This window comes from Podarcis tiliguerta (genome assembly GCF_965153285.1).
Source record: "Podarcis tiliguerta genome assembly, chromosome: 12".
Lineage (NCBI taxonomy): Eukaryota > Metazoa > Chordata > Lepidosauria > Squamata > Lacertidae > Podarcis > Podarcis tiliguerta.
Window position 1 is genome coordinate 53,921,653 of NC_139545.1, and position 13,276 is coordinate 53,934,928.

The 13,276-nt window shown below is 46.7% G+C and overlaps 1 protein-coding gene across 2 annotated transcripts; it reads left to right on the top strand.

The window, feature by feature from the left end:
- The first annotated feature begins 172 nt into the window (after window positions 1-172).
- Window positions 173-12,961, top strand: LOC310661015 (multiple myeloma tumor-associated protein 2). Of its 2 annotated transcripts, none has more exons than XM_083406739.1 (9): window positions 173-232; window positions 2,431-2,628; window positions 3,254-3,404; window positions 3,650-3,695; window positions 5,360-5,442; window positions 8,199-8,271; window positions 8,840-8,919; window positions 9,989-10,141; window positions 12,463-12,961. In XM_083406739.1, exons 2-9 carry the CDS (start codon window positions 2,535-2,537, stop codon window positions 12,803-12,805), a joined length of 1,023 nt encoding a protein of 340 aa, XP_083262865.1. In that variant the 5' UTR covers window positions 173-232; window positions 2,431-2,534; the 3' UTR covers window positions 12,806-12,961. The 2 variants fall into 2 exon arrangements, with proteins under 2 accessions (XP_083262865.1, XP_083262864.1); XM_083406738.1 differs by having other exon boundaries at window positions 222-360.
- Window positions 12,962-13,276: the final 315 nt, after the last annotated feature.

Below are 13,276 nucleotides of genomic sequence, written 5' to 3' on the forward strand. Positions count from 1 at the left end.
TTTGTTGTTGTTGTTGCTGCTTGTTATTATTATTATTATTATTATTATTATTATTATTATTATTATTATTATTATTATTATTATTATTATTATCCTGCGGTTGCTAAGGAGAGTTGGCCACCCCCCTTCCAGCAACTTGGTGCGGCCCGTATCCCCCCACGGACACGCGGCGCGATGGTGTCTCCCAAAGCTTGCGGAAGTTGCTGCAGGAAGCGGGTTCTGCAGGCAGCACGTGAGTCGCGAAGTGGGGGAGGCTTTGGATCGGGGCGGAGGAGTTGCTCTGCTTGCAGAAGTGGGAGGGGGGAGGCTGACAGTTAAGAGCAGCCCCCCCCACGGACAGCATGGCCGGAGTGTGGAAAGGTACGGGGGGCTGTGGAGCGCGTGCATTTATGCACATTTGTCTTATCTGTTACGCCCATAGCTGTCAACTTTTCCCTTTTCTTGCGAGGAATCCTATTCGGAATAAGGGAATTTCCCTTAAAAAGGGGGAAACGTTGACAGCTATGGTGACGCCTGCGTTGCTGGGGGGTTGGGCTAGATGACCACAGGGTCCCTTCCAACGGTACTGTCTGTCTGTCTATCTATCCAGTGGTCTTTTATTCTAAAAAAAATGTTTAGGGGTACTCTCATTTCGACTCAAGAAAACCACAATTTTATAGTTCAGATCGGGGGAAATAAATACAGTGGTACCTCGGGTTACATATGCTTCAGGTTACAGACACTTCAGGATACAGACTACGCTAACCCAGAAATAGAGCTTCAGGTTAAGAACTTTGCTTCAGGATGAGAACAGAAATCGGGCTCTGGTGGCGGCAGCAGCAGGAGGCCCCATTAGCTAAAGTGGTGCTTCAGGTTAAGAACAGTTTCAGGTTAAGTACGGACCTCCGGAATGAATTAAGTACTTAACCCGAGGTACCACTGTACAGTAAATGGACAAAAGTACAAAGATTCACAGAATCTTTAGGGGTATGCGTACCCCCAGAAAAAAGCACTTTATCTATCTATCTATCCATGCAGTCTGCCCGAAATCAAGCCCTGCTGAGTTCAGTGGGACTTACTCCCAGGAAGGCGTGCTGTTAGGCTGTGATGCTACGGATACCAACTTCAGAAGGGGGCCGGTCCACTGTCCCTCAGATTTTTTTGGGGGGCGGACTATATTTTGGGCTCTTTGTAAAGATTTGCTAAAGACACAAGATCCATCTTGCATCATCGTTAGCTGTGGCATGTAGCTTGGCACTTTGTGACACTTGTATTGGGGATTGGAATGCCTGTTGTGTTAATTTATCCAGAGTAAGCGTGTTTTGATTATTGGCCTCCTTGGAAAAACAAACAAACCCAGTTATTCTATGATACATTATTTCATTTACATCATAGAATTGTAGAGTTGGAAGAGACCCCGGGGGTCCTCTAGACTCACCCCCTGCAATGCAGGAATTCTGCCCAAAGCCGTCTCTGGGTGGGCTTGAACTACCAGCCTTCTAGTTAACAGCCATGAATGTATGTAAGGTGTCCTGAACTGTCCAAAGATGGACAGCTATTCTTCTTCAGAGTAGTATTCACCCAAGTGAATGGATCAGGGCTGGGGAATCTCTGGCCTGAGGGGAAGGGGCACAAGTGGCTCCCTGGGTCTCAGGATCTGACCCCTGAGACCCTCCAAGGCTGCAGCCCCTCACCAGATCCACTTGGCACCCTCCTTTGGCATATGGGTCTGGCTGAAATTTGCCCTTGAACTCTGATGACGCCTCTGGCTCGCATGGATGGAGGAAGGTTAAGCACATGGGAGCGAACTAACTTTGGCTGCTCCTCCCATTTTTGCCTCTGATACGCCCCGCCACTGGTATACCTGAAGGAGCGTCTCCACCTCCATCGTTCTACCCGGACACTGAGGTCCAGCACCGAGGGCCTTCTGGCGGTTCCCTCCCTGCGAGAAGCCAAGTTACAGGGAACCAGGCAGAGGGCCTTCTTGGTAGTGGCACCCGCCCTTTGGAATGCCCTCCCACATGATGTCAAAGAGAAAAACAACTACCAGACTTTTAGAAGACATCTGAAGCCAGCCTTGTTTAGGGAAGCTTTTAACGTTTAATAGGTTATTGTATTTTAATATTCTGTTGGAAGCCGCCCAGTGTGGCTGGGGAAACCCAGCCAGATGGGTGGGGTATAAATACCGGTAATAAATTATTATTATTATTTATTATTATGTGACCTCCACCTCCGAAAGATTACTTAGAAGGGAATGTGGCTTTTGGGCTGTCTCTTCCAACCCAGGCAGTATAGAAGTTTTGCAGCTTCGAATTCACAGCTCCCTGGGCTCTGTCACTTAAGTCCACACAAATACAATGAGCAAAGTCACGGCCACTTTTGAAAGCACAACAGAATACTAAAACCGAAACATTTCTTAAGCCTGTTGCGTTCTCCGTTTTCCATGTCCAGGCGCCTGAGGATTGGAATCTTACGCTCCCTGAGGATTGGCGTTCTACTTTAAAAGAAAGGAAGGAAAGAAGACGTTCTGGGCTCGTTCTCTCCTGTCCATCACCATGTTTGGCTCGTCCCGAGGGGGCGTGAGAGGAGGGCAGGACCAGTTTAACTGGGAAGATGTAAAGACGGACAAACAAAGGGAAAACTACCTAGGTAGGGAGATGACCCTCTGCTGTCTTTTGACTACTGAAGGCTGAGCTAGCTCCAACCATCAGCTACGTGCTGAAATGACTATGAGTCTGTGTGAGACGTCCTGTGTTTGAATATCGCCCTCTGTGGCCTTTAGCAGGGCATTATGTCTCTCCCCTCTTCCCTCCTCTGCAATGCAGAGCGGATGACATTCAGTTCCACAATCTGAAGGGTTTTGGTGTGGCAGAGGAGAGGACACATTGCAAAACAGCCAAAATGTGAACAGAGGCAGCCTGGGCTTTGGACCTTCGCATCATCTGGAGCCAGTGTGGTGTAGTGGTTAAGAGCGGTAGACTCGTAATCTGGTGAACCGGGTTCGCATCTCCACTCCTCCACATGCAGCTGCTGGGTGACCTTGGGCCAGTCACACTTCTCTGAAGTCTCTCAGCCTCACTCATCTCACAGAGTGTTTGTTATGGGGGAAGAAGGGAAAGGAGAATGTTAGCCGCTTTGAGACTCCTTCAGGTAGTGATAAGCGGGATGTCAAATCCAAACTCCTCCATCTTGTTAGAGGTCTCTCAGCGCTCACGCACTCTCTAGTCCTGCTCTGAGCTTTGTTTTCGTTTGTCTTTCTCCTTTTAATGTGCAGGGAACTCCTTGATGGCACCCGTAGGCCGGTGGCAGAAGGGGAAGGATCTCACGTGGTACGCCAAGGGGAAGAAAGGTGACGCACCTCTCTCCCGGGAGGATGAGCTGGCTGCTGTCCGGCGAGCAGAAGAGGAGGCCATGATGGCAGCCTTGTAAGTCTTAGACACAGTCGTCTGGCTATGTTTGCTGCCCACGGGTGTAACAGCAGCTGGGTGTGACATGAACATCCCCTTACCCAGTTGAGAAGAGCTGTCCTTCCTTCTATCCCCGTGATCATCAAAGCCGAGATAATATTTTCCCATTTTATACTGATGCATATATTTCTCCAAATAATTTTTATTGGTTTTCTAGTCCACCTCTGCCAGATTTTGTAACACTCATTTGTATTTCTTTTAAGGGGTTATAAGAACGTGAAGAAGCAGCCGACAGGACTAAGCAAAGAGGTATTTATATATATATATATTTAAAATATTTGTTTGTGTGGAAAATATATGTGTCTGTGTGTGCATATAAACACAGTTGATCACAAAGCTCAGAGTATACATATATGAAAACGAGGATTGTTAACTTATCTAAGTCCTTTCGGTTAATTAGTCAACAGCTAGTTAATCAGTTAATGGATTGTATTTCAATAAAAGTGCTTAATACTAAAACCTCAGTATGTTCCTTTGAAGACGATGAAGGAAGGGCATGTTACAAAATCTAGAGAGCGATAATATTTATAATTTAAAAAATACAAATATAGAAGGAATAGTGTATTTTGATATATTGCATCAACTTGGAAATTTGGAAAAGAAAAAAAAAAGAACGATGGTGTTTACTCATTAGAATGGATGGGCTTTATTGGTGTAAGGCTTCGTTAACCAGGTGGCAGTTCTAATTAAAGCAGAGTGACTTAACAATGAGGAAACGGTCCCAGCGTCTTCTCCCTCGCTTCGCCCTCTTCCCAAAGCAGCTTAACTCCCGGCATTAAATGCCAGCCTTGGCTGTCTCAGATATTTTGCAGGTCAGAAGAGGGGTTATGGGGAGGAGCCAGCTTGAGTTCCCCCACAGGTACTCTCTCTATAGCAGAGGTTCTCTTTTTTAAAAAAATGATAATATTTATTAGAAGTTTTATAGTTACAAAAAAAGGTTTGAGAGGGGGAAAAAAGAAAAAGAAAAAAAAACAATAAAAAATTTAACAAACAATACATCAAAAGTAAAAAGAAAAAACAATACATCAAAACAACCAGAAAAAGCAAAAACATTTAAAAACACATCCAATTTCCATATCTTTATCTTTCATTTACTTATTTCCTCGACTTCCTCACACCTCCCTTTTTTGTATTCTAGTTCAAATTAGCTAATTCAGCAAATCCTTTCCCTCCTTCTCAATTTTTTGTTCTATAATTTATCTTAACACGATCTAACTTTACATTTTCCACTTTAGCCGATTAACAGTCAGTTTTTGCATAATTCTTAATAACATTTCTGCTAAAACCATATAACTTCATTCCAGTATCTATAGAAGAGGTTCTCAAGCATTTTTCTTTGGGCCACACTTTCAGAATAAAAATTTGCTCGTGCCACACCGAATTTCTGATGAGAAATACAATGGAAAACAAATGGCCCCCAGCAGTTCTTGGATTTACAGCACAGAACACAGCTACTTTGTAACATGATCGTGGGACATCCTTAAAACAATGCAGCTACATAAGAACGTGAATCATTCCCGAAATATAATTACAAACGAGCCGCTTACATATGTACCTTAAGTATGCATACAAAGTCAGTGAGAGGTGTGAGCTTGCTTTTGCCAGATAATCTAATTTATATTACGTCTAATTTGAGATTTGAGACAAACTAGAATCATAGAATCCTAGAGTTGGAAGAGACCACAAGGGCCATCGAGTCCAACCCCCTGCCAAGCAGGAAACACCATCAGACCACTCCTGACATATGGTTGTCAAGCCTCTGCTTAAAGACCTCCAAAGAAGGAGACTCCACCACACTATGATTCATTAGTGTTTTATTTATATTATTAGATTTGTACGCCACCCTTCACCTGGAGATCCCAGGGCGTTTCACGAGGTGTCCTCTAATACCTTGTCTGCAAATATCTTTGCAGGATCTTGCCGAGGTCTGCAAACGTGATGGAGCAGAGCGTGACGAGAAGGCGGTGGATCGTGTGTTGGGCCTGGGGAGTTCGAGGTAGCTGCTGCTGCTGCTGCAATGGACTCGTGGCCCTCCCAAAGGACCAATTATTTGTCTGTCTTGTGTTTGGAAGCAGACTCAATAAACACACGAGATGTAACCGGCTGTGTTCTTAGATAAATAAGGTATACTATTCATAGTATCAAACTATAAATTTCAACGGAAGTAACTCATAAAGTTCAACAAACAAAGCAGAAGACCCAGTGGAAAGGTTGTTACAGTTCCACAAAATCCTTACATAGTGTCTAGACAAGGATTTCCGGAATATTGGCCTTGTTTCGCTGTCCTGGCCTTCATCAGTACTTAAAGCTCATATGTGATATTACAGGACAGTGGATCTTATGCCATAGTAGTAGCTGCTACTATTATGCCATAAGATCCACTAACCTGTAATCCTTGTCTAGACTCTGTGTAAGGATTTTGTAGAACCTTTCACGAGGGACGCGGGTGGTGCTGTGGGTTAAACCACAGAGCCTAGGACTTGCCGATCAGAAGGTCGGCGGTTCGAATCCCTGCGACGGGGTAAGCTCCTGTTGCTCGGTCCCAGCTCCTGCCAACCTAGCAGTTCGAAAGCACGTCAAAGTGCAAGTAGATAAACAGGTACCGCTGCAGCGGGAAGGTAAACGGTGTTTCCGTGCGCTGCTCTTGTTCGCCAGAAGCGGCTTAGTCATGCTGGCCACATGACCCGGAAGCTGTACGCCGGCTCCCTCGGCCAATAAAGCAAGATAAGCGCTGCAACCCCAGAGTCAGCCACGACTGGACCTAATGGTCAAGGGTCCCTTTACCTTTACCTAACAACCTTTCATGTGGATTTTTTGGACTCTACAAACAGACAGATGGAATAGAAACCATTACACGGATGGACCTTATACATGAACTGTCTAAAAAATGATCTGATCCACTGGGTCTTTGTTCGTTTGTTGAACCTTATGAGTTACTTCCGTTGAAATTTATAATTTGATACTATGAATAGTATACCTTATTTATCTAAGAACACAGCCGGTTACGTCTCGTGTGTTTATTGTGTTTGGAAGCGGCTTGGCTATTCCTGCAAACTTTACCTCATGTCCATGTCTTGTTCTGTGTACATCTCCATTAGTCTTTAAACCAGATCTTTCCAAACTGTGTGTCACAACATGTTAGTGTGTCAGCTGCAGTGTGTAGGTTTCTTATGCAAACACTCCCCTCGTTTTTCTCGGGGCTGGAAAGGGGCTAGTTCAACCTCTCGTTTGACAGTAAAACTGAATTACTGTGTGGTGCATGCCTAAAAAGTGTGAAAAATTTGGAAAGCTCCATTTTAAACCCTTGAGGTCCCTTCCAACTCTGCAGTTCTGATTCTGTTTACAGTGGTACCTTGGTTCTCAAACTTAATTCGTTCCGGAAGTCCGTTCCAAAACCAAAGCGTTCCAAATGCGAGAGCCAGTGTGGTTAAGAGCGGTGGACTCGTAATCTGGTGAACTGGGTTTGCGTCTCCGCTCCTCCACATGCAGCTGCTGGGTGACCTTGGGCCAGTCACACTTCTCTGAAGTCTCTCAGCCCCACTCACCTCACAGAGTGTTTGTTGTGGGGGAGGAAGGGAAAGGAGATTGTTAGCCGCTTTGAGACTCCTTCGGGTAGTGATAAAGCGGGATGTCAAATCCAAACTCTTCTTCCAAAACCAAGGTGCGCTTTCCCATAGAAAGTAATGCAAAACGGATTAATCCATTCCAGACTTTTAAAAACAACCCCTAAAACAGAAATTTTACATGAATTTTACTATCTAACGAGACCATTGATCCTCAAAATGAAAGCATTAATCAATGGACTGTGCTAGAAAATAAATAAGACAGTATTGTAGATGATAAAAATTAAAATTATATATATTTTTCTTACCTGCACTGATGATACAGTGGTACCTCGGGTTACATATGCTTCAGGTTACATATACTTCAGGTTACAGACTCTGCTAACCCAGAAATAGTACCTCAGGTTAAGAACTTTGCTTCAGGATGAGAACAGAAATCGCACGGCAGCGGGACACCCCATTAGCTAAAGTGGTGCTTCAGGTTAAGAACAGTTTCAGGTTAAGTACGGACCTCCGGAATGAATTAAGTACTTAACCCGAGGTACCACTGTAGTCATTGTTTGGATGGGGTTAGGGTTATAGTCACAAAAACAAATTGAGAAAGCCTCAAAAACAAAAAGGCAAAATAAAAACCAAAAACAAAAGAGCCAAACTTAATCAGTTCTGGAAGTCGGTTTGACTTCTGAAATGTTCGAAAACTAAGGTGCGGCTTCTGATTGGAGCAGGTGCCCTGGAAACAATAGCCGACAGCCGCATCGGATGTACGGCTTCTGGAAAATGTTTGAAAACTGGAACACTTACTTCCGGGTTTTCGGCGTTTGGGAACCAAGGTACCACTGTATTTATTTTTTATTTATTAGAGTTATTACCCTGCAGCTCCCTCCAAAAGAGCCCAGGGCAGTTACATGTAGAAGTCACAAGAGGTTTACCCTTTTTTAGCTACTGTTGATTTCAATCATCTTTTGAATGCATTTAAGTAATCAGTTTTTAACTTTTATATATATAGAGAGAGAGAGAGAGAGAATTTTAATGTTTTTTAAAAAATATTTTTTGTAAACCACTTAGAGCTTTTCTTAACATTAGAGCGATATATAAATTTTGTTAAATAAATGAAATTATATTGCTTCATAGGAACCGATTAAGCAGCGAGAAACAACAATAATATCCCACTCTTAACTCTTCCTTTCAGGTGTGACGCGAGCAGGATGATGTTTTCCAAAGAAGACAAAGAAGCTGCCAAAATGGGCCTTTCAGTCTTCACGGTAAGTTATTGACATTCCCTCTCCACCTCTGGAAAGTGAGGCAGGCCTTAAAGGTGTCAGGTGCCACTGGCCAGCACTCCATTCTACAGTGGCCCTGACCTCGCCACTGTGATCCACGCGACGGTCACCTCCAGACTGGATTATCGCTCTACATGGGGCTGCCCTTGAGACTGACCCAGAAACTCCAGCGGGTGCAGAATGCTGCAGCGAGACTCCTTACAGGGTCCTCGCTGTGAGATCACATTCACCCGGTGCTATACCAGCTGCACTGGCTCCCGGTGGAGTACAGGATCGGGTTTAAGGTGCTGGTTTTAACCTTTCAAGCCCTATATGGCCCAGGACCCTCGTACCTACAGGACCGCCTCTCCTGGTATGTCCCACAGAGGACCTTACGGTCTTCAAATAAAAACATCTTGGAGATCCTGGGCCACAGGGAGGTTAGGCTGGCCTTGACCAGGGCCAGGGCTTTTTCGGCCATGGTCCCGATCTGGTGGAACACTCTGTCCCAAGAGACCAGGGCCCTGCGGGACTTGACATCTTGTGTCTTGTTTTCTCTCTGAAACCCCAGCACCATCGAACTGCAAGCAGTCCAGAGGCTTCAGCTACCAAAAAGAAACCGGAAAAAGAAGAGGAAACAGGAACTGCAGAGTAAGAAACCTCCCAGGTGTCCTCTTGTCTCTTGGGCCTAGGGAGATAATAGAATTGTAGAGCTGGAAGAGACCCCAAGGGCCTTCTCGGTGGTGCCTGCCCTGTGGAATGCCCTCCCACCAGATGTCAAAGAGAAAAACAACTACCAGACTTTTAGAAGATATCTGAAGGCAGCCCTCTTTAGGGAAGCTTTTAATGTTTAATAGGTTATTGTATTTTAGTTTTCTGTTGGAAGCCGCCCAGGGTGGCTGGGGAAACCCAGCCAGATGGGCGGGGTATAAATAAATTATTATTATTATTATTATTATTATTATTATTATTATTATTATTATCATTATCATCCAACCCCTCAATGTAGGAAGGGCAGCTGTTTTTCTGAATTGAAGGAGGAGGCCCTCAAACTGGGTAGGATTCTGAGGAGAATGAAAGATGGGGTTGTATCCAGTGTAAAAAGAGAAGGCTGGACTCCACACCTCCCCCCTAGCATATGAACTGTCCATGGGGTAGCTCAGTTGGTAAAACATGAGACTCGTAATCTCTTGAGTCACGAGTTCAAGTCCCACATTGGGCAAAACATTCCGGTATTGCAGGGGGTTGGACTACAGTCATACCTCGGGTTGAAGTTGCTTCAGGTTGAGCGTTTTCGGGTTGCGCTCCGCTGTGACCTGGAAGTAACGCAATGTGTTACTTCCGGGTTTCGCCGCTCGCGCATGCGCAGACGCTCAAAATGACATCACGCACATGCGCAGAAGCGGCGAATCGCAGATGCGGGTTTGCTTCAGGATGCGAACGGGGCTCCGGAACGGATCCCGTTCGTATCCAGAGGTACCACTGTAGGTCTTGAGGTCCTTCCAGCTCTACAATTCTATGAATCATGCGCAAGGAGCTTTTGGCATGTAAGCGGGTATCAAATGGGTGGTATAGTCCTATTGGGAGTGTACCATGAACTCACCTGCCGCCGATTGAGGGTTGGAGCGTGATCCAGTTCTGGAAGCTGCTCAAATTCTGTATCTTGAGATGGTTGGAGGGGGGGGAGAGATATTCTGTCTATTACTCTCTTGCCATGCAGGCCCGAGCCCAGCAAGAAACCCAAAAGGAAGAAAGAGAAGAAGAAGAAAAAGCACAAGAAAGAAAAGAAAAAAGAGAAGGAGAAGGAGAAGCATCGTAGAAAAAGAGAAGATTCTGCCTCCTCCACCTCCTCTTCTCCAGATAACAGAGAGAGGTAAATCAGTGTGTCTTGTCGGCAACAGCTGCGAGTCTTCCATAAACAGCTAGGTTAGGAGAAGTTGGCAACACAGAGGAAGTTGCCCTTTTCTGAATCAGGCGCCTGGTCCACCTCGCTCGGCGTTGTCTACACTGAGTGGCAGGATTTCAGGCAGGGTATCTTTGCCCAAGGGACGCGGGTGGCGCTGTGGGTTAAACCACAGTGCCTAGGACTTGCCGATCAGAAGGTCGGCGGTTCGAATCCCTGCGACGGGGTGAGCTCCCTTTGCTCGGTCCCTGCTCCTGCCAACCTAGCAGTTTGAAAGCACGTCAAAGTGCAAGTAGATAAATAGGTACCACTCCGGCGGGAAGGTAAACGGCGTTTCCGTGCGCTGCTCTGGTTTGCCAGAAGTGGCTAAAGCAAGATGAGCGCCACAACCCCAGAGTCGGCCACGACTGGACCTAATGCTCAGGGGTCCCTTTACCTTTCCTTTATTTTTGCCCAGCCCTACCTGGAGCTGCCATGGCTTGAGCAGGCGCTCTACCCACTGAGCTGCACTCTTCCCCTTTACTGATAAATCTTGTAGGAGGAATTGGGGCCACCCCAAATGGCTAGAAAGCCACAAGGAAAATCTGGGGAGCTAGCGAGCGATAACTCCTTTTTTAGCCACTGTAATGTTGCACTTTTATAAAAAACTAAATAAAACAGTGACAGGCTCAAGGTCACCCAGTGAGCTTGTTGGCTGAGCAGGGATTCGAACCCTGACCTCCCAGTTCCTGGCCCAACACCTTAACCACTGCACCACCCTGGCTCTTTCCTTGAAAGGTGTGTTGGTAAGCATTTTTCCATTGCAGAATCGACCTGGCCCATGGCATGAGATATTCTGTCTTAGTACAGGTTGTAAGAGCAGGGGAACATCTGGGATAACTTCCTCTTCCATAGCTCAGGGGTTGGAGCATCTGCTTGGCATGCAGAGGGTCACAGGTTCAATGCCTGGCCTCGCTAAGAAGGGCTGGGAATGTCCTCTTCCTGAAACCCTGGAGAGATGCTGCCAGTCAGTGTGGGCAGTATTAAGCTACTTGACTCAGTTTAATTAATAATAATAATAATAATAATAATAATAATAATAATAATTCATTATTTATACCCCGCCCATCTGGCTGAGTTTCCCCAGCCACTCTGGGTGGCTCCCAATCAAGTCTTAAAAACAATACAGCATTAAATATTAAAAGTTTCCCTAAACAGGGCTGCCTTCAGATGTCTTTTAAAAATAAGATAGCTGCTTATTTTCTTGACATCTGATGGGAGGGCGTTCCACTGGGTGAGAAGGCCCTCTGCCTGGTTCCCTGGTTCCATTTACGGCTTTAAAGGTCAGCACCAACACGTTGAATTGTGCTTGGAAACGTACTGGGAGCCAATGCAGGACCAGTGTTATGTGGTCTCGGTGGCCACTCCCAGTTACCAGTCTAGCTGCCGCATTTTGGATTAATTGCCGTTTCCGGGTCACCTTCAACGGTAGCCCCACGTAGAGCGCATTGCAGTAGTCCAAGCGGGAGATAACTAGAGCATGCACCACTCTGGCGAGACAGTCTGCGGGCAGATAGGGTCTCATCCTGCATACCAGATGGAGCTGGTAGACAGCCGCCCTGGACACAGAATTAACCTGCGCCTCTATGAACAGCTGTGAGTCCAAAATGACTCCCAGGCTGCGCACCTGGTCTTTCAGGGGCACAGTCACCCCATTCAGGACCAGGGAATCCTCCACACCTGCCCACCTCCTGTCCCCCAAAAACAGTACTTCTGTCTTGTCAGGATTCAACCTCAATCTGTTAGCCACCATCCATCCTCCAAATGCCTCCAGACACTCACACAGGACCTTCACCGCCTTCACTGGTTCTGATTTAAAAGAGAGGTAGAGCTGGGTATCATCCGCATCCTGATGAACACCCAGCCCAAACCCCCTGATGATCTCTCCCAGCGGCTTCATAGAGATGTTAAAAAGCATGGGGGGAGGACGGAGCCCTGAGGCACCCCACAAGTGAGAGCCCAGGGGTCTGAACACTCATCCCCCCCAACACCACTTTCTGGACACGGCCCAGGAGGAAGGAGCGGAATCACTGTATGGCAGTGCCCCCGGTTTAAGGCAGCTTCCTGTTTTTCTTGCAACCTAGGAAGCAGGGTGCATGTTTTTAATTCATTGCAAATAGTACCTGCAAGCACGCTGCTTGCAGACTGAAGTTTTTCTCCCTCTCCCTCTCCTGCTCCTGACCCTTTCTGTGCTTCCCTGGGAACTGCTGGGCGTCCCGATGATCTGACCCGGCTCTCCTCTGTGCTTGCAGACAGAGACGACCCACCTCGCCTCCCGAGCGCCATCCATCATCCTCCCGGCAGGCTGGAGCCAGCCGCCGTGACAGCCATTCATCACCCGCCCAGGAAGAACAGAAACCACCCAGCAGGTGGCGCCGCAGCCCAGCCTCCTCCAGCAGCATCAGGGAAGGGACACCCGGCAGCCGACCAGCCACAAAGACACAGGCCCCCAGCCGCGGAAGGAGGGAGTGTCGGAGCGGCAGCCGGTCCCCGTCTCCTAGGGGCAAAAGCACCGGGCCCCACAAGCGGCGGAGGAGCAGGTCCCCCACATCTCGGGGAGCCAAGAGGAGGCACGACACGGATTCCGACGACTGAGACTTCGTCTGAAACCAAAGAGGCTGCAGCCTTTGATTTTGGCCCCCTCTCCTTGGCTGCTAACTGGATCGAAGTCACGGCTATTGCAAATGTCCCAGAGGTCCTTCTGGAGTCTAGCAGGAAGCCACCCCCACAAATAAATGTTTGTACCTTAAATGGCTTTGTGAGGAACGCACCTCAGAGTTTAGGCAGCTGCCTAAACTTTGAAAAAAGTAGCGCAGTTGAATTGATAACTCTTCCGACAAGGGTTTTAAAACGCTAGGGTTTTTCGGACATGGTTTTTTTTCGAAAGGAGGGCGATTAATGTCCAGAGCAGCTCATGTGTGCTAAACCATAGGAGAAATGTAAAAAGCAGACATTGTATTGATGTGTTACACACACATACACTCAGTCCAAAAACAACAACAACAACAACTGTTAGGAGGGTTGTGTGGGGTAGATCAGAATGCTTTATCAAAGTCAGAAGAGTTA